General features: G+C 47.7%; 1 protein-coding gene across 2 annotated transcripts in view; it reads right to left on the bottom strand.

Annotated features, from left to right (window-relative positions):
- The window catches only part of EXD1 (exonuclease 3'-5' domain containing 1), a 618,256-nt gene that overhangs the window by 54,374 nt on the left and 538,156 nt on the right, over window positions 1-25,726 (bottom strand). For both annotated transcript variants that reach the window (XM_077464920.1, XM_077464919.1), the window contains one exon: window positions 8,252-8,395. In XM_077464920.1, the coding sequence (XP_077321046.1) occupies window positions 8,252-8,395 (144 nt within the window). The remainder of the gene's footprint in view (window positions 1-8,251; window positions 8,396-25,726) is intronic.

The following is a 25,726-nucleotide window of genomic DNA, read 5'->3' as shown; positions in this document are numbered from 1 at the left end:
TCCTTCGATCAAGTTAAGTTAAACCTTCGGAATCGACGCATAAAATATAGCATGATGTTCCCCGCCAGGCTCCGAGTGCAAGATGGAGAGACGGTGCGGTTTTTTACCTCCCCAGAAGATGCATCCCAGTGGCTAGATTCGCTGCCCAGAGGCTGAAGTTGCCGTGAACTATCCTACATTATCTACACACTTTTGTTTGATTGCTGCACTCTTTGCGGTCATCGGTGAGGTTCCCTTGCTGATGCCGCCCCTTGGATGCAGGTAACTGATTGCTATCCCTTTTCGCTTTGAATTGCCTGCTGGGGTAGGCTCCTTTGGCGGGACTGAGGTTGGGGGGCTCTTTGAGCACCAGGGGAGTTAATGGACGGTACTGTTGAGGGGAACAATGTACCTGAAACTTTCATATTTTTGTTCTGTTAGTAACGGGTTCTGTTTAAGACTGTGCCCCCGATCATGTTCGGGAGATTTGCTGAATTTGCAGGGATCGTTTATCCTGTGATGGACTGAGCCGGATTCTGTGTGCCAAGACTGAAAATCTCATGGTGATGGGTTTTACACGTATCCCCATGGTTAATACTGGGAGGTTATGTTTGGGAATAAAGACACACCGATGTTTGGAGGGTGGTGTCGGGGGGGAGGGGGGTGGGGGTCTGGTTCTGGTCTTGATTTTGGTTTTAAGCGTACAAATCAATTGTTCATCATACGACTTACTTATATGTTGTTTTCCACATATAGCAGGTATCTTAACACTCTTTTGGCTGCACTGGTGTGGGGGTAGGATCCTCTTGCTTGCGGGGGGCCCTGGGGCCTTTTTCGCAGGGGGTGGGAGATTTGTGTGTTTAACATAGTTATGTCCACTGACCCGCCATGGTCCCGCTAAAGATCCTCTCCTGGAACGTCAGTGGACTGAACTCTAAACACAAGAGGTCCTTGGTCTTTACGTATATTAAGAAATATTCACCCCATTTGTGCATACTCCAGGAGACGCACTTAGTGGGGAGTAGGACACTGGCCCTCAGGAAACCTTGGGTGGGCTCCTATTACCACGCTACGTACTCCGCCTATTCTAGATGGGTCAGTGTCCTTGTGCACAAGTCCCTTTGGTTTACTCTTCTGGACCTCCACCTAGACCCGGGGGGTAGGTATGTAGCCCTTCACGCGACATGTGAAGGCACGGAGATGCTGCTTATATGGCTTTATGCTCCCCCCGGGGCTATGGAACTCATGCATAAACTGACCCCGATAATGGCACTGTACCCAGGAGCTGGAGTGCTGCTAGCTGGTGATTTCAACATGGCACCTGATCCATCCATGGACAGATTACATGCTGATGGCGCTGGGGATTCTCCCTTGCTGCGGTGGATGTGGGTGTACGGCCTAAAAGACATTTGGAGGTGGAAATGGCCGGGTGTCAAACAGTACACGTGCCACTCTTCCACACATGCCACTTTCTCTAGAATAGATTTGATGCTAGCTACAGATATGTTGATCTCCCGCACCCTTGGGGTGGAAATTTTGCCTAGAGGTATCTCGGATCATGCGCCCGTGTTAGTGCAGCTAGAGATGGGCCTCCCATCTGGGCTGGCCTTATGGAGGTTCTTGAGTTACTGGGTGACTGATGAACGGGTGCCCCCGGGAGTGGCGTTAGAGTTGGGAGCACAATAGAGGTACAGCTGGGCCGCGTGTAGTGTGGGATACGTACAAGGCCTATACCAGAGGACAGTATCAGGCATTTATTGCTTGAGCAAGGAAGGACACCAGGCTGGCACTGGAGGGGCGGGCGTTAGGGCTTGAGTGTAGGTATGTACAGGGGGGTGATGAGGCGACCTATGCTAATCTCCTGAAGGCACATAGGGAAATTTCGCTGCTCCGCACTGAAGCCAGCAGGAAAATACTGCTGAATCAATCGCAACGCATATTTGAGCAGGGTGAAAAGACGGGTCGGCTTCTGGCCTGGTTGGCTATGGAGAGGACAACAGTTTCCCATATAGCTAATATCAGGGGGGAAACAGGGGGGGCTGATTTCCGATCCGCAACTAATCAATGACCACTTTGCACAGTATTATCAAACTCTGTATACGTCTACGGACACCTCCACCCCTGAGGTGGTTTTCTGGACCGTTTTCTGTACCGTGTGGACATCCCGGCGCTCTCTGACTCGGATCATGCTAGATTGGATAGCCCTATTATTCTTAAGGAGGTGCAAATGACTGTGGCCACACTCCAGACTGCAAAGACCCCGGGCCCTGATGGGATTCCAGCGGAGTTCTATAAGACGAACGCTGAGCTGGTGGTGCCTCAACTGCATGCCCTGCTGCTTCCCATGCTGACAGAGGGAGAGTTATCGGCCACGATGTCTGAGGCGATAATTGTAGTGATACCTAAGCCCAATAAAGACCTGGGTCTCTGCTCCTCTTATCGCCCAATATCACTACTTAATGTGAATGTTAAAATTGTCACCAAAATCCTAGCAACTAGACTCAACTCGGTCATCTTAACATTGATCCAAGGTGATCAGATGGGTTTTATGCCAGGCAAAGGTACTGACATAAACCTATGACGTCTGTACACTCATACTTCCCTCGCAGCCGCTGAAGAGTCACAAAGAGTTGGACGCAGAAAAGGCGTTCGACTCGGTCGAGTGGAAATTTCTTGGAGGGTGCTGGAGCAGTTTAACTTCGGACCCAAATTTATTTCCTGGGTTAAACTGCTCTATAAGAATCCCACAGCCAGAGTGCGCAACAGCCTACTGTCTGGGGGATTCTCCTTGGGTAGGGGTACAAGGTAGGGGTGCCCTCTTTCCCCGGGCCTATTTGCATTAGCTATCGAACCCCTAGCCGTGCTTCTATGCAACTCTGTGGAGGTGGGAGGGCTGCGGGTGGGACCAGTGTGTGAAAAAATGTAACTATACGCAGATGACGCGCTCCTGTACCTCCCGGAATGTGTCCGACGTTGGAGATGGCCCTTAAACTTGGACGAATATGGCTCCTTTTCCGAGGTGCACATTAACTGGGACAAGTCTTTACCATTTCCCCTCTCATCTGCTCCCCTAGTTGTGTCTACCCGAACTTCCCTGTGGACTGTAGATACATTTCGCTACCTAGGAATAGAGGTTCAGAGGGAGCCCAAGCAGTACCTGGCAGATAACGTTTACCCGGTCTTACAGAACCTGGTGGCCAAGTGCCAGACGTGGAAAACTCTACCTCTGACACCGGTGGGTAGGGTCAACCTGCTCAAGATGACGTTCCTCCTGAAATTTTTATATGTTTTTCCGATCCCCCATTCCTTTTTTAAGAAGGTAGAGCAGATAATGAACACCTTTATATGGACTGGAGCGACCCCAAGAATAGCACAAACCACCCTTCATCTGCCCCTGTCCCTTGGGGGTCTCGCCCTTCCCTGTTTAAAGCCATATTATTGGGCAGTGGTGCTGGTTACGGTGCGGTGGTGGTTCATGCAGCTTCGCTCTAACCCATCTGTCAACCTGGAGGTGGCAATTTTGGGCTCCTACGCTGCATTAAGCAACTTAGTTTTTAGAGGGCCGAAGGCTCACCCTGATGTCACTACCCCTATGGGAACCACGCTTCGGGTCTGACATCAGATTACGGTTAGGTTGAACCCGCCCGTCGCACTGTCGCCATTCACACCACTGTGGGGAAACCCAAGGTTGAAACACCTCAGCTCTGTCCCAGACCCCGCCTTGTGGGCTAGGTATGGTATCACAACTCTGCAACAGGTGATGCCGGGGGGCTCACTTCTCCCCTTTGATTCTCCCAGAGAAGAATACCAATTCCCCTCCCGAATGATTTTTCGATACATACAATTACACCACGCGCTAAGAGCACAGTTTCCTTCAGGGATAACCTTGCACTCCCACATTGTTGAGAAATTCCTAATTGCCCAAGGTGCGGATCGTGTCCTCTCCTCTCTTTACCTTAGAATCTCAGCGGGGTCGACCAGGGGTGGACCTAGACTCTTCCAAAAATGGCAGGAGGACCTCCCCACCCTGGCGGCCAACGATTGGGAAGAGGGGATACAACAGTATTTGCCATTGATGATAGCGGCTAAGGACAGGTACATACAGATGAAAATTATTCATAGGGCATACTATACCCCACAACGGCTTTCCAGAATATACCCAGGATACTCGGATAGATGCCCGAAGTGTACCACTGAGATGGGGTCTTTTATACATGTAGTGTGGGATTGCCCGGTCATAAGACGATTTTGGGAGGGCGTGGTGTGGGAGATCAACGAAGTAGGGAACCTCTCGTTGGGGTTAGATCTGGTGGTCTTACTACTGGGTGTGTGTGGCAGGGAGGCATCACACACACAAACAGCCATTTGTGTTCTATACAGCGTTCTATGCCAGAAAGACTATCCTTATGCAGTGGAAGAAATCAGACCCACCTAGGGTAGCCCAGTGGAAGGCTCTGATTGATTCTGCCCTTCCCCTATGTAAACTTACCTACATGAGTCGTAGATGCCCACAAAAGTTCACTAAGATCTGGGGATGTTGGGTGCAAGAGTGATGCATACTTAGAGAAATAGGACTGGTCTATGCTGACATTGTGGTCCTCTGTTTCCCGGCCCCTCCCGCTTTCGCAGGCCCCCCTCCGCCCCATCCAGGTCTTCCATGGGTAGTCGAGTGCTGTACTACGCCTAAATGGCCTGATCCTATATAGCAGCCAAGCTGAGGAGTTTATAATGACTACTGGGATGTGTGCTGAACAATGGTAGGAAAAACATTGGTAGCATAGAATGATCTAATGCTAAACAATCATTTTTTTCCTGTACTGCAAATGCCTGTGTAAACCCCTCACGTGCACCAGCACTTCTGTGTCCTGTGGCAGCCTTGCTTCAGCTGCTCTGATAGACACTGTCTGTTTCCCAGAGTATCAGCTCTGGGAAAGCGGGCGGCGAGGGAATTTACACAGCCATTTTATCAGCTTTTCAGATTTATGCTTGTTTAAACATAACATGTATCCCTATCCACTCAGTCCCCCCTCCCCCCAGCTGCAGAGACAGCCTGTATTAGCACAGATTTAAACAGGCTCTATACACTATTACTCCCTCTAGAGGATTTTTTAAGGCATTTTACAATATAATTGAAAGAAAAGTCATAGGTGGACTTTGCAGTTCCTATGCTTTCCGCTTACCTTTCCTCACTGCAGAATACTGCTATAAACAGACAGATACAAACTTCAGCAATCACAGCGGGCAGCGTGGTTAAACCTTCAAAGACTGGGGCCCTTTTAATAGGGATTCCACTCCTTTGGGCCATGTATAGCACCCCTCAGGACAGCTTTAGGTAATGTAGCAAGACCAAAAAGAGTCCTGGTTCCTAGGGTCCGGCCCTCAAAGAGGAGCGTTACAGGCAAAATCTTGTTCTTCTATGCGAGGATACCATCCTGGAGCTGCAGTGGCAGGATGGATCTGGTTGTGGAGGCTTTTTAAATCCAGCATGGATCCCTCCTGGAATGCCGCAGAGCACATCTTCACTCGTGCCAGCACCTTTAGACACTGGTGAAAACACTGAGGTACTCCTGGAAGGAGGAGGGGTTATATAGGGGAGTCAACTTCCTGTATTGGGTGTGCCAGTGTCAACACCTGAAGGTAGCTATAACCCACTAAGTAAATACTTAAGGCCTTGTGTCCTATGATGTACGATAAAGAAAAAACATTACATGTATGCCCAACATTAGAATTGGGTGAATGCAGGGGTAGCAGATTCTACATGTTGAGCATACCACACACTTTTTGGTAGAGATTTCTTTATCTGTTCTAGTTTTTTGTTTCTGCGTAGAAAAAAAAAAAAAGAACGTTGCATATATGTTCAAGAAGGGCCAGTGACGTACCGGTACGTTGATGGACTTTGAGTGGTTATACGGGGATGATGCCTGCACCTGGTATTTTTTTTCAGCTTTCTTGTAAACGCAATCCTAGTGGCTTGTTGGATTTCTTTTACAAGCAGCGGGATGGAACCCGAAAAGGCAGCTGGTGGTACCACCGGGGCTGACCATAGAGCTGATCAGAGACCGGAATGGTTCCAATCATCCCTATAGTCTAAAGAAACCAGAAGCAAGGAGCATTTCATCACTTTCGGTTTTGGCAGAGGTAAACGGCGCCAATTTTTAAATTGAGAAAGCATCTGATCACCCCGATCTTGGGGTGATCAGATTCTTTAAGGGCAGAGGAGAGATCTGGGGTCTAATAGACTCCAGATTTCTCAGTAAAGAGTACCTGTCACTCTCTATTGCTATCACAGAGGATATTTATATTAAAACCCAGTGGTCATCAAACACCACCAAAAGAAAGAAGGCTCTATTTGTGTGAAAATAAGGATATAAAATTTCATTTGGGTAGTGTTGCATGACTGAGCATTTGCCAGTTAAAATAGCGCAGTGCTGAATAGCAAAAAATGTTCTGGTGATGAAGTGTTTAAACACTTGCCTACTGGCCACTTAAACCCCCCTTCTGCCCACACCAATTTTAAGCTTTCAGTGCTCCCACACTTTGAATGACAACTACTCAGTCATGCAATACTATACCCAAATTATTTTTTGTCCTTTTTTCATACAAAATAGAGCTTTCTTTTGGTGGTATTTGATCACCTCTGGGTTTTTTGTTTTTTTTTGCGCTATAAATGAAAAAAAATATAATTTTAAAACGCATTTTTCTTTGTTTCTGTAATAAAATTTTGCAAATTATTAATTTTTCTTCATAAATTTTGGGCACAATTTATACTTCTACATATCTTTGGTAAAAATAACCCAAATGTGTGGATATTTGGTCTTTGTGAAAGTTAGAGAGTCTACAAGCTGTGGTGCAAATCATAAAAAAATTGATCTCACCTGATATACTGGTGGCCTATCTCATTTCTTGTGACCCTAACAAGGCATCAAAGTACAAATAGCCCCCAAATGACCCCCTTTTTGAAAGTAAACATTCCAAGGTATTTAGTAAGATGCATGGTGAGGTTTTTGATGTAATTTTTTCCCACAATTCTTTCCAAAATCCCCCCCCCCCCCAAATTGTCATTGTAATAGGTTCTCTCTCACATGGCATGTGTATACTACAAATGACTCCCCCAAAATACATTCTGCTAACTGAATATTACGATATGTGTGTGACTTTTTCACAGCCTAGCCACATAGAGAGGCCCAACATGCAGGGAGCACCATCACGTGTGCTAGGAGCATAACATACACATCTAACTTGTTGACTACCTATTACACTTTTGAAGGCCCTGGAGCACCAGGACACTAATATGTGGCACTGATGACCTTTGACACTGATGACAGATGGCACTAACACGTGGCTGTGATGACAGGTGGCACTAACACGTGGCACTGATGACAGATGGCACTAACACGTGGCACTGATATGTGGGACTGGTGACACTGATAACAGATGGCACTAATATGTGGCACTGATGACACATGACACTGATAACAGATGGCACGTGACTGACAGGTGGCACTGGGGACAGATGGCACTGACAGGTACTGTAGCAATTGTGTTCACTCACTATTTAGCACAGGTCGCTCTACCTCACACGCGGTCTCTGTGTAAGGAGGGAGAGTCAGCAATGAGAAATGATCTGCACTGCACCACAGTGCAAATCACATGTGATGACAGTGTGATATGATTTCAGCCATATAGATAGTAAGCGGATATTGCATTCGGACCAAACTCGCACAGGATCCTTTTTTTGGTCTGAAACCGAATTATATCGCATGGGTGTTCACATTTATGCGATCCAAATTATGCCCAAAATGACAATTCGCAGTGTGATATGCGATATGAAATGGGGGTGTGATTAACATTGTATTGACACTCCCAGCAGTTCGCTTATGGCAGTGTGAACTGACATGCAAGACGGGTGCAGGAACCCGCAGTGTTCCTGCATCGCATCTATGTGAACTGGCCTTAAAAAGAAATTGGGGGAAAACAACTACATGCTGTGATATTGAGGATGTTTAGCTCAGTGGTAGATGCATTTGTACTAAGTCCGAGTCACAACTTGTATTGAACAAACTAAAGTATAGTTAACACATCGTGAACAAGCAGCAGAAAGTGCTAAGCCACATGGCTCTCTCATCAGCAACAATGACTAGGGCTCTGTCCCAAGATCCGGGACAAAGGTAGGATTGTGGACAAATATGTAACAGTATACAGCAAATAGTCAAACAACTGGAAACAATATGTCTTTAATGGTTTGTGGTGATAGAGATATAGACCCACCAACCTTCATCAAGGTTTGTTTGATGTTCAGGAAATTAACTTGTGCAGATGGCATGTTCAAATACCGAGTCAAACATTCCTTTACAGAAGATGTTCGATGAGGAAGGAAGCCACCAGTCTCCATGGAAAACAGGTACACGTCACCCACCTTTAAGTCCAAAAACATTATGATGCACAAGAGGTATAGGATTGGCACAATGTGATATAAACAGGAGCTATAAATATTATACTGTATGGAACTTGACACAAAATTCCAGAAGATATAGTAAACAATTCCTAGTTTAAAAAAAAGATGCGCATGTTTGAAAAGGTAAACACAGCGTTTGACAAGAAAAAAAAGCAAATTCCTGCAGTTTAAATATACCTCAATAGGAGATACTGCATACAAAACGCAATGCAAAGCAGATCAAACGCAAACTCTAAACTACCTTAAAGTGGTTCTAAAAGCAGAAGTTTATTTATCTTAATGTATTCCATGCATTGAGATAAAAAACATTCAGTGTGCATCTCCCCCCTCAGCACCCCTAATACTTACCTGAACTCCACATGAGTGATGTTGCACGAGAAAACCTCGCCTGCCTGGGACTCTCCCTCCTGGTTGGCTGAGACACAGCAGCGGGAGCCAATGGGGCCTACTGCTGTCAGTCAGTTAGCCATTGAGGAAAGAAAGGTGCAGGGCTGAGCCTCCGTGCCTAAATGGACACAGGGCAGTGGCTCGGCTCAGGTACCCCCATAGCAAGCTGCTTGCTGTGGGGGCACTTGGCAGGAGGGAGGAGCCAGAAGTGACAGCGAAAGACCAGAGAAGAGGAGGATCTAGGCTGCCCAGTGCAAAACCACTGCACAGAGCAGGTAAGTATGACTTTTTTTTTGTTTAAAAATAACAAAGAACAAGACTTTAATATCACTTTAAGTACACAAGTAGTGAAAGGAAATTTGCTGGCCTGCATTTGGCGTGTTCCAAACATACATCGAACTTGATAAAACAGCACCTGTCAACATGAGCCAAAAATGTAACACGGTAGTGTTTTCGAAATTACTACTTTTATTTTTATAGCTTGGCACCAAATTTTTTTTTCTTTAAAAAGTTTAGAACTTGTTGGGTTTTAAATGGTGCGTCCCCACAGAAGAGGTTTATGAAAGTGTTTTGTTCACTAACTCAAACACCTGCAGCACCTCCTGCTCTGCCTAAATATCAGTCAAAAACAAAAAACACCCCACATGCATTTTACAATGCTAACAGGAACCCGGTGATGTCTATTTGGACCATCTCTCAAGGCAGAGTAACACAAGAAAAGACGGGAGGGAGGCCTATACTGTACTCCACGATATGGAATTTACAGGCGAGTCAAAAAATTCCTTTATCCCAATCGAATAGTACAGGACACAGACTGGGATGTCTTGAAATAAACAATAGCAAGGGTGGGTAACAAGGCAAATAGAACTGTGCCAATGAGCCCAATAAAACAGAAAAGGGTCACTGAAAGAATCTTGCAGGTGAAAACTGCATTTAAAGGGACCTGGACATCCAGCTTGGACAAATGTGTTACCTGAACACCAGGTAGCAGCCTTACAAAGTTGAGGAACATATGCCTAACAGTGGGATGCCCAGGAAACCATTACTAATCTGGTGGAGTACTGATGTAAGGGTACTGGGGCACAATATCTTAATGTATAGCACCTTTCAAGTCCTGAGTTACTAGCCAGGCCTGAAGGGTTACTTGCCACCAGTTGCTGCATCCAACCCCTACCCTGCCCCTAAACACACCCTCAAATTATCTCCAGAAACGACACAAATGTTTTATGCAGAATTAAGTTACAAAAATAAATATTACACCAACAACTTTGTCAGTGCCCATCAATAACGCCTCACTAGTGCCCATCAACGGAGCCTCACCAATGCCCATCAATTCCGCTTCACCAGTGCAGGGGAAGAGAGAGAGGAAGAGGAGAGCAGGGCGGTTCATCACAGATCGGGGAACGTCGCTGTAACAGCTTTCATCTGAAATGCCTGGTGTTCCCATCGCTTGCCGTCACACACAGTCCCACTTACTGGCCCGGGTACTTTGATAGATGTCACATGTCCCGCAATTATGTCTATTAAAGTGCTCGGGCCAGGAGGCGGGACTGTGTGATATTGAGCGCTGGGAACACTGGGCAATTCAAATGAAAGCTGTTACAGCGGGCAATCCCCACTCTTTTATGATCTGGTCAGCTCTCATCTGCCTCTGGGTGATCGCTGGAAGGACGGCTCCCATTGAACCCTGCCTACTGGTGGTGCTCATTCCCCTCCTAGGCAGTCGACGCTTGCCCTCAATGATTTTGCACTTGTAAAATGTGATAATTTTTTGCACTGTACTATTGTCATATGCCTGTTCAGGCTCTGTTATCCTTGTCAAAAAGATTTTATGTTTGGGTATGTCCCTACTGCTGATCTACTTTATTTTTCTGTAAAAAAATAAAGTTATATTTGCCTCTAAAATCAAACACGAATATGCAGTTTCTTAATAGCTTTTATCATTTAACAAATACTATTCAGGAGACACCAATAGGTGTATTGCAAGTAGTGGAGATATTAAAGTGGATGTATAGGCAGGAGGTTTTTTATATTAATGCAATATATTCATTTAGATTACAAACCTTCTGTGTGCAGCAGCCCCCCTAATACTTACTTGAGCCCCCTCTAGATCCAGTGATGTTGCAGGAGTGTCTCGGTTGACCAGGTCTCTGAATGGACATGGGGAGCTGCAGCTCGGATCAGGTGCCCCCATAGAAAGCTGCTTGCTGTGAAAGCACTCAACAGGAGGGAAGGGCCAGGAGCAATGAAGAGGAACCTGAGAAGAGGAGGATCGGGGCTGCTCTGTGCAAAACCACTGCACAGAGCATGTTAGTATAACATGGGAACTGGGGTCTAGGAACCATAGGACAACGACCCTAGACCTGATCTAGGGCCCAAAGAAACATTACATGCCATCCAAACAGCAAGGTGTCTGGGTATGGTTTTACTGAAGATACACCAATCCAGATGAACGACTTCTATTTTTGTAGTCAAAGGCAGTGAATAGGTTGAAGAATTTGAGGTAAATAATTACTAGTTATGCATAGAAACTAGTCCATAAGGGAGAAGAGGTTCAGAACCTATATCAGCGGTCCTCAACCTTCTTGACACCAGGGACCAGCTGCGTGGAAGAAAACTGTGCATTGACCAGGGGGGTGCGGATTCGCATGGGGGGGGGGGGGGTTATGCGATTTTTTGTGGCCAATTTGTCAGGACAATGGCTGGCGTTAGTGCTTCAATCATCATGGTTGATAAGGTGTCGGGGTGATTGAAGCGCATTATTTCTATTATTACATTGTTTTATAAAATTAACCACTTCACATCCAGGCCAATTCTGGCACTTTTTTCTAGAAAATGACTCCGAACCCCCAAACATTATATATGTTTTTTTTAGCAGAGACCATAGGGAATAAAATGGAGGTTGCAACTTTTTATGTCACATAATATTTGTGCAGCGATTTTTCAAACGCATTTTTTGGGGGAAAAAAACTGTTTCATTAATTAAAAAATAAATAAAAACACAGTAAAATTAGCCCAATATTTTTTTTTATAATGTGAAAGATGTTATGCCGAGTAAATAGATGCCTAACCTGTGATGTTTTAAAATTGTGCACACTCTTGGAATGGCACCAAACGACAGTACTTAAAAATCTCTATAGGCGACATTTTAAAGAAATGTACAGGTTAAATGTTTAGAGTTACAGAGCAGGTCTTGGGCTACAATTATTGCCTTTGATCTAACGCATGCGGCGATGCCTCACGTGTGATTTAAACGCCATTTACGTATGTGGGCGCGACTCACGTATGCTTATGTGCGCCAGCACATGGGGATGGGGGTGCTTTTTTTTTTTTTTTTTTTTATATTCTTTAATTTGCTTTTATGTTTTTAGTTTTAAAATTTTCACTTAAAAAAAAAAAAATGTGATCACTTTTATTCCAATTACAATGTAAACATCCCCAAAGCACCTTCTCCACATGCTCATGGGGACAAGGGCCTCTCTCCGACAACACTAGGTGGTGGTCTGCCGGTTCTTCCCTCGTCGCCGTCTTCATCTGCTGGTTCTTTATCTGATCTTCTCCCGACACTAACTCCCACAGTTGTGCAAGTTCTGTTTTCTGCCATTTCTTTTATAGACGTGGCCCATGGCCATCCAGTGACGTCAATGCCCCATCATGCCCCGGGCAGTGACACCACAATGTACCCATTCACATAGGGTGGGGGGGCTGGGATTTGGGGCCCCCTTGTTAAATGGGGCATGCAGATTCTGATAAGCCGCCCACCCGCAGACCCCGACAACCACCACCCAAGGTTGTCGGGAAGAAAACTAAAAAGGGAAGGAAAAATAAACGCAGCAATCAGTGGCGTCACTAGGGTTGGTGTCATCCGGTGCGAAAAAAAATGGTGTCACCCCCCCACCAACTATAGTCCCCCCTCAGTACAGACCCCTCTCCACTAACTACAGACCATTCTCCCGCAGTATAGATCCCCCTCCCTCAATACAGACCTCCCTCCCTCAGTATAAACCTCCCCCCTCAGTACAGACACCCCTTCAGTTCAGACCCCTCTCTATCAGTACAGACACCTCCACCAGTACATAGACCCCAACCTCAGTACAGACACCCCCCATGGGCACAGACACCCCCACCTCAGTGCAGACCCCCCAGTGTAGGCCCCCCAACAGTACAGACACCCCCCTCAGTGCAGACCCCCCAACAGTACAGACACCCCCTCTGTGCAGACCCCCCCCTCTGTGCAGACAACCCCCACTCCGTGCAGACCAACCCAGCAGTACAGACACCCCCCAGTGCAGACCCCCATGCAAGCACCCCCCCAGTGCAGACACTCTCCTCTGTGCAGACCCTCCATTGCAGACCCCCCCAGTGCAGACACCCCCTTTGTGCAGACACCCCCTTCCATGCAGACACCCCCCTCCGTGCAGACACCTGCCCCCAGTGCAGACACTCCTCTGTTCAGACACCCCCCAGTGAAGACCCCCCTCTGTGCAGACCCCCCCAGCAATACAGACACCCCCCCCCCTTACAGACCTCAGAACAGCAGTATTCACACACACACACACACACAGCGGTGTGTGTCCCTCGAGCTCGGCTCCTCCTCCTCTGTGGATGAAAAACAGAGGAAGGGGAGGCGGCTTAGCTCCGCTCCGCTGAGGGATACAGCCGTGGCGTGGTACACAATGCAGCAGGCGGTGACACTACCCATGTGTGTCACCCCTCTAGCGGGTGTCACCTGGGTATGGCCTGCACCCCCCCCCCCGCACCTGCCTAGCAATGCCTCTGGCAGCAATGTACAGAGACATCCTTTTTTTTTTTTAATCTTTTTATCGGTTTTATAACAAACATACACACATACAACAGTGGATGTGCCCTCACAGCCTCATCCACAACCGGGCCCAAAGGCCCGCAGTTACCTAACAACAAAAGCTAACGTACTAATAACAACCCAATTCCCCCCCTCCCCGTCACATCTCGACCGTTTCACGGATGCCAATTTTCCTTAAAGTCCTGTAAATGTGGGAATATCACATGGAACTATCCCATTGTTTTATGGGGTGGTATCCCCCTAGACTACACCGGTGAGTACTAGATTAATAGGATCTCGTCTAATGTGCGACCACAACACCTGGGCTCAGGATAGTATCTCATCCCACAGTATCGCTGGAATGCAACCATGAGTGCCATATTTTGTCAAATTTTCGCAAACACCCCCTACTTTCATACGTGGCTTTATAATAAAGTAGCATTGCATTCACCAAGCCCTTCCATGTTAATAGGCTCGGAGCCTCTGTTTTTTTCCATTTCATTAAAATGGCTTTCTTAGCGTAAAAAAACAAGATGGTAAGCATTGTTCGCATGGCCCTTGTAGGAACCACTTCGTCCACCAGGCCCAGGAGACACACTTTTATAGTCAACAGTATTGGGACCGATATTAGTTCTGACACACACCCGACAACTGCAGTCCAGAACCCCTGCACTAGCGGGCAATGCAAGAAAATGTGATCAGTGTCAGCAGGCGAATGAGAACACCTCCAACATTCCGCTGAGACTGAGGGGAAAATCCTATTCAATCTGGCAGGTGTATAGTAGCTTCTATGAAGAAATTTGAATTGTATCAACCTATCCCGTGCCGATACCAAGCAGCTAAACGGCTGGGCCCATAGTTCATCCCAATCCTCACCCTGCACCTCCGGAACTTCAAGTGCCCACCGTTCCCTACACCTGACTATGGCTTTGGGAGTCGTCTTGAACAGCTCCTTGTAGGATACCGAGAGGGGTTTCGTCAGATCACCACTAGCCAACAATGTTTCAAAGGCCGAGGGCATGGACTCTACTCTCCGCTCCTGAAACTGGACCTGGAAAGCATGTCTAACCTGCAAAAATCTAAACAGGTAGAAATTAGGAAGATCATGTCTCGCCTGGAGCTGGGGGAAAGACAGCAACTCCCCGTAGGAAGTTATGTCTTTCAATGTCTTGATTCCTTTACTTGCCCAGAGCATGGGGTCCGGCAAATTATAAAAATGAGAAAGGGTTGGGTTCATCCAATAGGGAGTGGAGGGCGACACCCCCCTAAAGCTGGGGCATGCCACCCTCACCCCCATCTCCCAAGCCTTAATAGTAGCTTTCATGGTCAGCGTTAGCGGGAGTTCTGATTTAAGGCCCCTAAATAGAGCAAAACGTAAACTATCATAGGACCCCAGGTGAGCCGCCTCCAAAACCGTGGCCGCGTCACCATCGTCAGCCGTCAACCATCTGCGGGCGAAAACCATTTGCCCAGCCAAATAATATTTTTGCCAATCCGGCAATGCCAGACCTCCCTGATCCCCAGGTTCCTGCAGCACCCTGAGTCCTATCCTAGGTGGCCTAGGGGTCCACAAAAACGTTGAGACAACACTATCAAGCTTCTTAAAGAAAGATTTAGAGATCCACACCGGTGCCTGTCTCAAAAAGTACAGCACCACCGGAAGAAATTTCATTTTCAACAAACTAATCCTGCCCACAAGAGACAACGGCAGCTTGGACCAGGTTAGCACTTTCCGCTTCAGGAGTGTGATTAAGGGAAGAATATTAAGAGGGATATAATCTTGAACACTTGCCGTTATCCGGACCCCAAGATACCTCATCGAGGAGACCCACTGAAGGGGCAGGGCAGGATCAGCCTTTGCTCGAGCCCCAGGATCCAGCGGCAGAATGGAGGACTTTCCCCAATTCACCCGCAGACCCGAGAAGGCTGCAAAGCGATCAATAATCTCCAAGGCATTTTGCAGGGGCCTCCCGGGGTCGTCTAAGAACAACAACATGTCATCAGCGTATAACGCCAGAGTCTCATCAATTGAGCCAACCCGGATGGGACTCAGGTCCTTGGCAGACCTAAGTGCCACCGCCAGCGGCTCCAGCGCAAGTGAAAACAAAAATGGAGATAGCGGGCAACCCTGTCGAGTCCCCCTACCCACTTCAAAGAAATCCGAGGTGGACGTCCCCAGTCGAACCGCCGCTCTCGGCCGCCTGTATAACAAGGCCACCCACTTCCGGTACTGTGGTCCAAACCCCATGACTTCTAACACCTTAAACATATACTGCCAGTCCACAGAGTCAAAGGCCTTCTCAAAATCGATAGAGACCACAACTCTGTGACTGTCAGGCTGCGGTCGAATTTGCAAGTGTGTGAAAAGTCTACAGAGACATCCTTGATTTAAACCTGCTCCAGAGTGCTATGGACCTCAGACTGGGGCGAAGGTTCATCTGCCAATACCACAATACCACAGCAAAATGGTGCCATGTACTCCACGATATGGAATTTACAGGCGAGTCAAAAAATTCCTTTATCCCAATCGAATAGTACAGGACACAGACTGGGATGTCTTGAAATAAACAATAGCAAGGGTGGGTAACAAGGCAAATAGAACTGTGCCAATGAGCCCAATAAAACAGAAAAGGGTCACTGAAAGAATCTTGCAGGTGAAAAGATTGTGAGGTGGAGAGGAGGTGAAAAAGTCAGTGGGATCTAATAAGCTGATGGAAGGAGGTAGCTTGAGAGGCAATCTTCTTGGAGGGTTTTGACGAGAACAATGTTTGTCTATCTCTAGAGGGGGACATAACCAAGTTAAAGTCCCCGCCGACTATCATAAAGGGCTGTGATGGATAATGGGAAGAGTCAAACAGGCCACTAAGGAAATCAATCTGACCAACATTAGGAGCATACAGGTTGACGAGGGTCAGAGAGGTGTTAAAGTATTGGCATTCTAGGATTAAGTATCTACCATGGGGGTCTGCATGGGAGGTTTTAACCTTAATGGGGCATGACTTTTTGATCAGAATCACAACACCTGCTCTGCCTGTGGGATCGGAGGCTAGGAAGGAGGTGGGGAAGTGCTTGGAGGCAAACTTAAGGGAGCTATCTGCTTTAAAATGGGTTTCTTGCAACATAATCACGTCTGCACCAGAGGACCTGAATTCCTTCAGGGCCAATCAGCGCTTACGTATAGAGCCTAGGCGCTTTTTATTATATGACAAAAGCTTTAAAGCCATAAGGGCGGACTAAATGGGTAAGCATATGTAAGTACCTGAGGTTGCAGTACAGCCAAAAATAAGTAACATTGGACCAGGGCTCCAATCGACAGAATGTGTCATTAGCATCAGTTATACCCAGGCGGTGGGGAAAGAGTAGGTATACCCAGAGCCAGGATAACCTGAGGCCAAACCAGCCTATGCAGTGCATAAGTAAACAGCGAAACTGAGCTATAAGAATGGATACAGTAGAACAAAAAACGTTAAAAACATTAAAAAAGGGAAAAAAAAAAAAAAAAGAATAGAACATCTGGAGAGCCTGAGGGAAACCTGTGCCTCAGGGGACCCAGGGTATCAATCCAGGCCAAGAGGGTCATGGCCGGACGATCACCGGAGGTGGTTGAACGTAAAGGTGGAAGGGCCATCTACTCTCCTTATGAAATCGGAAATTAACAAATAGCATTAACAACATACAGTCTTTTGTAAGAACGGAACCCCATGGGATGGGGAAAAATAGTCCCAGCTTGAACATTCAAGACAGAGGACAAACTTGATACAATCATAGCAACAGGATCCTTTCCTTTCAATTCACAAAGGGAAGAGAAAAGATGAGGGAGTATGCGCAGCATACAAAACTGAACCAAGTGGGATCTGGCGGGAAAATTCAGGGGGGTTGCTTGGAGAACTGTGGACGTTGAGGTGCGGAGAGATGCCTCCTGGATTTGCTCCTCACGGGTGTCAAGATGCAGCTTGGAGTATTGGGAAGTGGGCGAATCTGGGCTTCAGCAGGATGCATGTCCTCCTCAGGAAGGGGGGGAGCCCAAGGCTCTTTAAAAAGGATTCACTCTCCGGAAGATCCCGTAGGGTATGCTGAGCTCCAATTATTGACACCAGCAAACGAAAGGGGAACCCCCAATAATATGGGACCTTGTGATGTTGTAAGTAGGAGGTGATCGGCTGAAGGTTCCTGCATTTAGCCAGGGTGATGGGAGAGAGATCACTAAAAATCTGCAATTTCACCCCCTTGTAGACAATTTGAGGTTTGTTGCACGTGGATTGGATCAGTGCCTCTTTGCTTTCAAAGAAGTGGAACCGGACAATAACATCTCTGGGTCTAGCTCCAGCAGGAGGCTTGGGGGCCAGAGAGTGGTGGGCTCTATCAAGGTGCCAGTCTATGTCCACGACCGTGGAAGCCAGGGTGTTGAAGGGGCCCAGGAGATAAGCGCGTAAATCAGAATCTCCCACAGTCTCCGGGATACCTCTAAAGCGCAAGTTCTGGCGCCTCTCTCTATTTTCCAGGTCCTCCTGTTGCAGCTGTAATTGAGACTGAGAGGCGCAGGTTGTGGTTGTCCTCCTCGACGGCCTGGACATAGCTGACCATCTCGTCAAATTTAATTTTGAGTGTCCGTGCGCTCACCAAGCTGGTTAATTTCCTTTCTCAGTTCCACCGCAAGTTTATTTGCCTCGGCCGAGACATTAGTTGTGATCTGTTGGAGCAAAAGATGTAATTTGGCATCCAGTTTGGCGTCCAAAATAGCAGGTGTAAGGATCCCCTGCGGTGGAGGCAGACCCGGGTCAGAGGCTTGGGGGACAGTAGCTGGGGGGATGCCAGAACCCTCAATTGCCAGAGGCGAGTCCATGTTGGAAAAAGGATCCGGGGATGAATGGGAGGGTGTAGGCTGAGATCTGGTAACAAAACGGTCCATAATAGGCCCTGTCTGCTGTTCAGGGATATGTTTGTAATGTTCCTGTTGCTGACCAATTTCCCATGGGGTACTTTGGTGCTGTAAAGAAGAGGAAAGCTTACCCCCGGAGCTGTTAGTAGATAGTGTTGCTTTGCGGAGGTTGCGGGGAGCAGGTAGGCCCTTTAACTCATTTAAAAGTCACGTTGGTTAAAGGAGGTGAAGATCATATTGATAACTGATGGTGGGTGCAACTGATTTCAGGAGAATTTACTCCCCTTCACACTATTAGGCTGTGGTATTAGTAACTATAAGATGCTGGGTGTAGCAAGATGGCCGCCTACACCCAGAATAGGCCGGAGCCAGGGCCTTGCCTGAAAAGGGCTGCAGAGGAGATTGACTGGGCCTGCTGCAGACACACATGGACTTCAGCCCCCCTAAAGCATACAAAAGTAGCACCCACCTGGCGGGGGGGCGAACTGGAAGGGGGATCCGAAAACAACCCCTTAGGGGACTCACCGGGCCAGGGAGGGACAGATTAGGGGGCCCCAGATGCCTCCTATTTGCGTGGGTCCAGCGACCGGGTGTCTCCTCCCCGGATGTCCTTTCTCCGCTGCCGGAGTGGCTCTCGGCGGCCTTCGTAGGCTAGAGCGGTGCTCCTGGAGGCCTAGTAGGCCGCAAGATGGCAACCGGCGGGGCGGCCAATAGAAACCGCAACGGGCCGAATCCCGCGGCCCACGGAAAGCAAATCTCAGCCAAAGCTGTATGAGGCTGTAGAGGAGGGCCTGGCGGACAAGGTGAGTTATTTTGTGGGTAGCCAGGGCAATCCGCAGCGGAGGATGGCCGCGGATTACTATTCAACCAGCGGAGCACTGGCAGCAAGCGTCCTTTCTCGGTTCCGGCCGGCCACGTCCCCCAATCAGTGCATTTTTAATTGCACTGATCGCTGTATAAACGTGAATGGTCCCAAAATTGCGGCAAAAGTGTCCGATCTTTCCGCCATAACGTTGCAGTCAAGATAAAAATTGCTGATAGCCTCCATTACTAGTAAAAAATAAAATTATTCATAATTATTAATAAAAATGCCATAAACTATCCCCTATTTTGTAGACGCTATAACTTTTGCGCAAACCAATCAATAAATGCTTATTGCGATTTTTTTTTACCCAAAATATGTAGAAGAGAATGTATCAACCTAAACTGAAAAAAAAAAAAAGTGTTTTATATATTTTTTGGGGATATTTATTATAGCAAAAAGTGTTTTTTTATTTTTTTTCTAAATTGTCACTATTTGTTTATAGAGCAAAAAATAAAAACTGCAGAGGTGATCAAATACCACTAAAAGAAAGCTCTATTTGTGGGAAAAAAGGACGTCAATTTTGTTTGGGAGCCACATCGCACCACCACGCAATTGTCAGTTAATGCGACGCAGCGTAAAATCACAAAAAGTGCTCTGGTCTTGGCCAGCCAAATGGTCCGGGGCTTAAGTGGTTAAGTTGTCCTTGCAAGCTTTGTTTGCTTGTGTCCCATATCTTGAAGGCAGCAGCATAACGCAATGTACCTCAGTTATGTCCCTTAGTGTATGATTAATAGAAATGGTTTCCCATTTTTAAAGCACAGTGCTTACACTGGTTTCAGGTACATGTCCTGTTTGCAACGGGCTTGTTATATCTTTGCTTGCCTATAAATCCCTGAAACTAGACAATGCAGAAGGAGATCTGATGCAACTCTGCACCCTACCAGAGTAAAGCAAGGGTTCTATAAGTGTATTATAGGGGACTTTACTAAAATGTAAAAAGCCTGGCTTTAACTACTGCTGCCCTGGATTATTTTTTTTCTTTATTTAACATTAAGTTACGGCAAGAAAAGAAATAGGACAGCTGTAAAAAGTAATTATATAAAAACAGGCAAAACTATATGAAGGTGTATGTGAAAATAGGGTGGAACCCATAACAATGTTAAGGGAATGATTTTACAGTGAGGGGAAAAAGGTTTTTGATCCCCTGATGTTTGCCCACCGACAAAGAAATGATCAGTCTATAATTTTAATGGTAGGTTTATTTTAAAAGTGAAAGACAGAACAAAAAAAATCTAAAAAGTTCTAAATGGATTTGTATTTTAAGAAGTTAAATAATAGGGTTTCGCTTACCGTAAAATCAGTTTCTCTGAGTCCATTGACAGAACTAGTCCTAGGTGATATACACCCACTCTGCTATAGGCCTTCAGTTTTGTCACAAGCAGTGTCAGAAGCATTAAAAACTCCATAGAGGAGTGGGTGCTGTGTATGTCAATGAACTCAGAAAAACAGATTTTATGGCAAGTCAAAAATCCTATTTTCTCATTCGTTCATTGACAGACACAGCATATTCAGAACCATAGGGATGTCCCAAAGCAATGCCAAACATGAGGGGTGGGGCAGGCAAAAAACAAAACAAACAAAAAAAAACAGGCCAACTAGATAATTTGTAGCTCAACGAGAACAACTGGCGCCCAACCTGAACAGCAAGAAAACCTCTTCATGAGGGAAAAACCCTCTAGAATGCAGCCTGCAGCCAAAAGAGGCATCCGCAGATGCCAGCACATCCACTTTGTGAAAGTGTGCACCAATGACCAGGAGGCCGCCTTGCACACTTCAGTCACTGACTCCCGGGGACAGAAGGCACTTAGCGCCCAAGTAGAGTACGCTTTCCCCGGGAAGGGAGAAACCCGACCCCTGACAGAATAGGCCTGAGTCACCGTCTGTCTGACCCATCTAGAAATGGTCCCCGAGGAAGCAGACAGCCCCTTCTTTGACCCGTCCGCGATCACGAGCAGGGAGTCTGACCTCCGAAAGGCCGCCAAATACACCCTGATCGCCCAAACCACATCCAAGGTGTGTAAAGCAATTCCCTCAGATGTTGCGGCCTGGAACATAGGGAAAGCAACACAATGTCTTCGTTTAAATGGAAATGCAAAAACAACATTTGGAAGGAACGAAGGACAAGGATGAAAAAACACCTTGTCCTTATGAATGACCAGGTAGAGCATGCAACAGGACACCCTGCAAGCAGAGGTGATAGCCAAGAAGGCGACCTTCTGTGACAGAGTGAGCAGGGGAATTTCTTAAATATTTTCAAACGGAGGCTTCTATAGAACCAAAAGCACCAGATTCAAGTCCCACGGTGGCAAGAGAGATCGCACCGGCGGAACCACATGTTGCATCCACTGAATGAAGGTGCGCACCAGGGAAGGCGAAGCCAGGGGGTGTTGAAAAAAACCCGCCACCGCTGACACCTGGCACTTGATGGTACTCGAGGCCAAATTCTTTTCAACGCCCCTCTGAAGAAAAGTCAAAATCCAAGCCACCGAAAAGGAACATGGGTGAAACCCCACTGACTCACACCATGAAATGTACGCTTTCCACGTCCGATTATATACTTTCCTGGAAGTGGAATTCCTAGCTCTGAGTAGTGCCGGAATCACCAACGCAGGTAAGCCTCTATCCTTCAACCCCTGGCTTTCAACAGCCAGGCCATTAAAGCCAGCGGTGGTAAAGCAGGGTGGAAGATCGGCCCTTGGGATAGCAGATCATCCCTAAGAGGCAGTCGCCAGGACCGACGAGGCCAGTCCAGGGCCACTAGAATGACCGGAAATTCCTTTAGCCTTGAATCCTGAGTAACAGCTGAGGCAGAAGCTTGAGAGGAAGAAAGGCATAGAGCAGACGATACTGGCCCCACGTAGCCACCAGAGCATCTGAGGCGTCTGCTAGAGGGTCTTGAGACCTGGCCGAAGAGCCGAGGAATGAAGCCACCAGATCACGGACCCTTTGGCTCCTTGGTTCAGCTGAATATGACTGTCCAGAGACCCTGGACATTTGTCCCATTTTAACAAGATCTCCTTTTGCAGGGGTCTAGTATGGAACTGAGCAAACAGGACCGTCTCGATCATAGACACCTTCAGGCCTAGCACCCGCATGCAAGTCCGCAGGGAGACCCACCTTCTGGATATCAGTAAGCGGTTTGCCGTATGTAACTTCTGGAGTTTGTCCTGCGGAAGGAACACTCTGGCCAGAGTGGATTCCAGAGTCAGACCCAGATGAACCAATTTTTGAACTGGAATCAGCACAGACTTTTGGTAATTTATTAGCCACCCAAAATCTGCCACAGTCTGAATAGTGATCTCTACACCCCGCCCCTCAGGGTTGCTGGGAACTCTGCTCGCAGCAGAAAGTCATCCAGGTAGACGAGAACAGCAATTACCCGCTGGCACAGCAGCAATAGAACCAGGGCCAACACCTTGGTGAAGACCCGATGAGCGGAGGCGAGACCAAAGGGTGATGCTGCAAACTGATAACGCTCCTCTCCCACAGCAAAGCAAAGGAACCGCTGTTGTGCACTTATCAGAATGTGCAGGTAGGCATCCTTGATGTCGATGGGAGGCAAAAAAGTCTCCCTGATGAAGAGATGCCACCACTGAGCGAATGGACCATTCTGAACTTCCACACCTGCACAAAGTGGTTCAGGGCCTTGAGGTCCAGAATTGGACGTACCATACCCTCTTTTCTGGGGATCATAAACAGATTTGAATTAAAACCATGGAAAAGTTCAGACACCGAAACCGGGGCAGACACCCCTTGAAGCAACAGGCCTTGCACTGTACCCCGGAGGGCTAACAACCGGTCCGGAGACAGACACAGATTGGACGGTAAAAATATGCTTGGGGGAAAGATTGGAACTCGATCTTGTAACCAAGACAGAATCACTTTATGGACCAAAGTCGTTTATCAGAAAGGTCTGCAGGACTGGAAACCAGCGAAGCTGTTGCCCCACCCGGACTGAAGGAGCCTTATATGGGGGTCTGGAGAACTCCTCTCTCAGTTTGTCTGACCAGGGTCGCTTGGAACCTCCTGAGGGGGGCTTGAATGACTGAGCATTTATAAATGGACCCGAGGGATGAAAAAACGTTTGTGTGCCGAGAAGGAAGGACCATGCTTGCAACATGGCTCCTTTCCCTTTTATGACTGTGGAAGAAAAGTAAGATTCTCCCCTGTGATACTCTTAATATCGTCATCCAGAGTGGCCCTAAAGAAACGATTACCTTGCAAAGGCAGATCAGCTAGGACTTTTTTTTTTTAGAGGGCTGGTCTGCGGTCCAACACTTCAGCCACAATACCCACAAAGCACTGAAACAGACAGCTTAGAAAGAAAGGGAGCTGTGTCCAAAGAGGCAGACAAACTGCAGCCCCTGGACCAGCTGGTCTGCCAGTTCAGCGAAGGCAGGAGGAAACTGATCACCCTTCAGGTCACGGCGCAACAGAGTCGCCCACTCTGTCAGCATTTGAGACAACAGGGCAATGGCCGGGATTGGCAGAAGCGCCAAACCCACAATAGTAAACATTGTGTGACTAAGACTCTGCCATCCTGTCAGCCGAATCTTTAAAAGCCGAAAAGACTTCAACCAGAATCATGGTGGCTTTGTTCAATCGAGAATGGAGGATCCACCACAGGTGAGGTGGAGTCGTCCACTTCTTGAGAAGACTCTCCTGAAAAGGATAACACACAGCGAAGCACTTTGGGACCGCAAAGGGACGTTTTGGACGCTCCCATTCCTTATAGACAAACTTGTCATAAAAAAAAAAAAAAAGAGAGATAAGGAACAATTTTGCCATGTGAGACGGCTTGTGAGTGCCAAAAGGGACCTCCACCGCAGCTGCATCCTGCATTTTTAAAGTTTCCCCACACATATGCAATCAGTGCATCCCCCAGCGCACCTTCTTGTGCGCAGCCACCAGGGCAGAGAAATCATCCTCACTGTCCGAAAAATCTAGGCGCGTGGCCACAGACCCCGCAGGTTGGGCCCAGTCCACGGCAGCGGAATCAGATTCAAGATCTGACAAGATGGATGAAGCAGGGGAAGGTAGGGGACGCTTCTTGCTAGTTCATCGCCCAAGAGCCACCTCCATCCGGGACACAAAGGACTCCAGGGCCGCCGTCAGTGCATCAATGGATGGCTGGAACCCAGAGGGACCTGCAGCCTCTGATAGGGGGGTCAGGTTGGGAAAAATGCTACTGAGACTTCTGCAAAGGGACACCTTTCACACTTGTAGCAGTACCAGAACACCCCACAGCCTGCAGTAGAGATGAGGGACCCCACTAGACTCACCACTCCACCGGCGTAGTGCTTGTTGCCTCAGGTGTAGACCCACACACACGTGGTGTCCTAGGAAGAGAATATCACAGGAGTCAGCACCGGGTTAAAAGGCGGAGCTTCTGCCTGCTAAAAACACTGCCTGGCCTACACAGTAATGGCCGCCACTGCCTGAGCATACACAAGGCTGACACAGACCCCAGGAAAGCCCCTGAAAGAAAGAGGATCTGGGCACCAGACCCCTGGAACGCCCAGTGCCCCCCCCCAGTAAGCACTGCACCTGGAAGCGTGCACCCCCTACACACCAGTACTCAACCCGATACCCCAGGTTCAGTCATGGTACCACACTACCCCATATAGAGGGAGGGGGAAAGGGGCTACCAGGGGACCTCCAGGGACCAACCACCCCAGGAGGAGAGGGTGCAAGTGCGGAGGGAAACCTGCAGGACCGACCAACCCGGGGAGGGGCCGCGTCCACCGTAAACCCACCAAGGGGGACATTTACGCAACATACCAGGGCCAGGTGGGAACCACTTCAGAAAAAACCTCACCGCCGAAGTGGGGCTGTCGGCCACGAGGAATGCTATGACTATGAGCCAAGAACCGGTCGTATGCGACCTTGCAAGACATTTACCTTGCAGGGCCAGCAAGGCCTAGTGTGTAGCTGTGGCCTTCAAGCGCTTGCTGACCAGACTGGGGAGACCAGTGGATCAAATGTCCAGCCCGTTGCCCAGTCCAGAAGTTGATTGCAGATCACACCGGAAAAAAATAATTTGCCAGGACTAGAGAGAGATCCCAGCAGGGAACTAAGTCCTCACTCCTGACTAGGCAGAAAAAAAACTGAAGGCCTATAGTAGAGAGGGGGGTGTATATCACCTAGGACTGCCCATGGGCGTAGCCAAGTCTCTTTTCTGCCTAGTGTCCTACTCCTGTAGGGGGCGTTATAACCCTATGGTTCTGAATAAGGAAGCACTGTGTCTGTCGATGAATGAATGAGAAAAGTCTGACCCCCATAAATCAGCAAGATTTCTGGCTCCCAGGTGTCTTCTATACAGGTAATGAGCTGAGATTAGGAGCACTCTTGTAAAGGGAG

The sequence above is a fragment of the Lithobates pipiens genome, unplaced genomic scaffold (assembly GCF_037356315.1).
Source record: "Lithobates pipiens isolate NorthernLeopardFrog02 unplaced genomic scaffold, aLitPip1_a1.2 Scaffold_30, whole genome shotgun sequence".
Classification (NCBI taxonomy): Eukaryota; Metazoa; Chordata; class Amphibia; order Anura; family Ranidae; genus Lithobates; species Lithobates pipiens.
The sequence above is the reverse complement of the archived record's forward strand: the minus strand, read 5'-3'. Positions and strand labels throughout refer to the sequence as shown.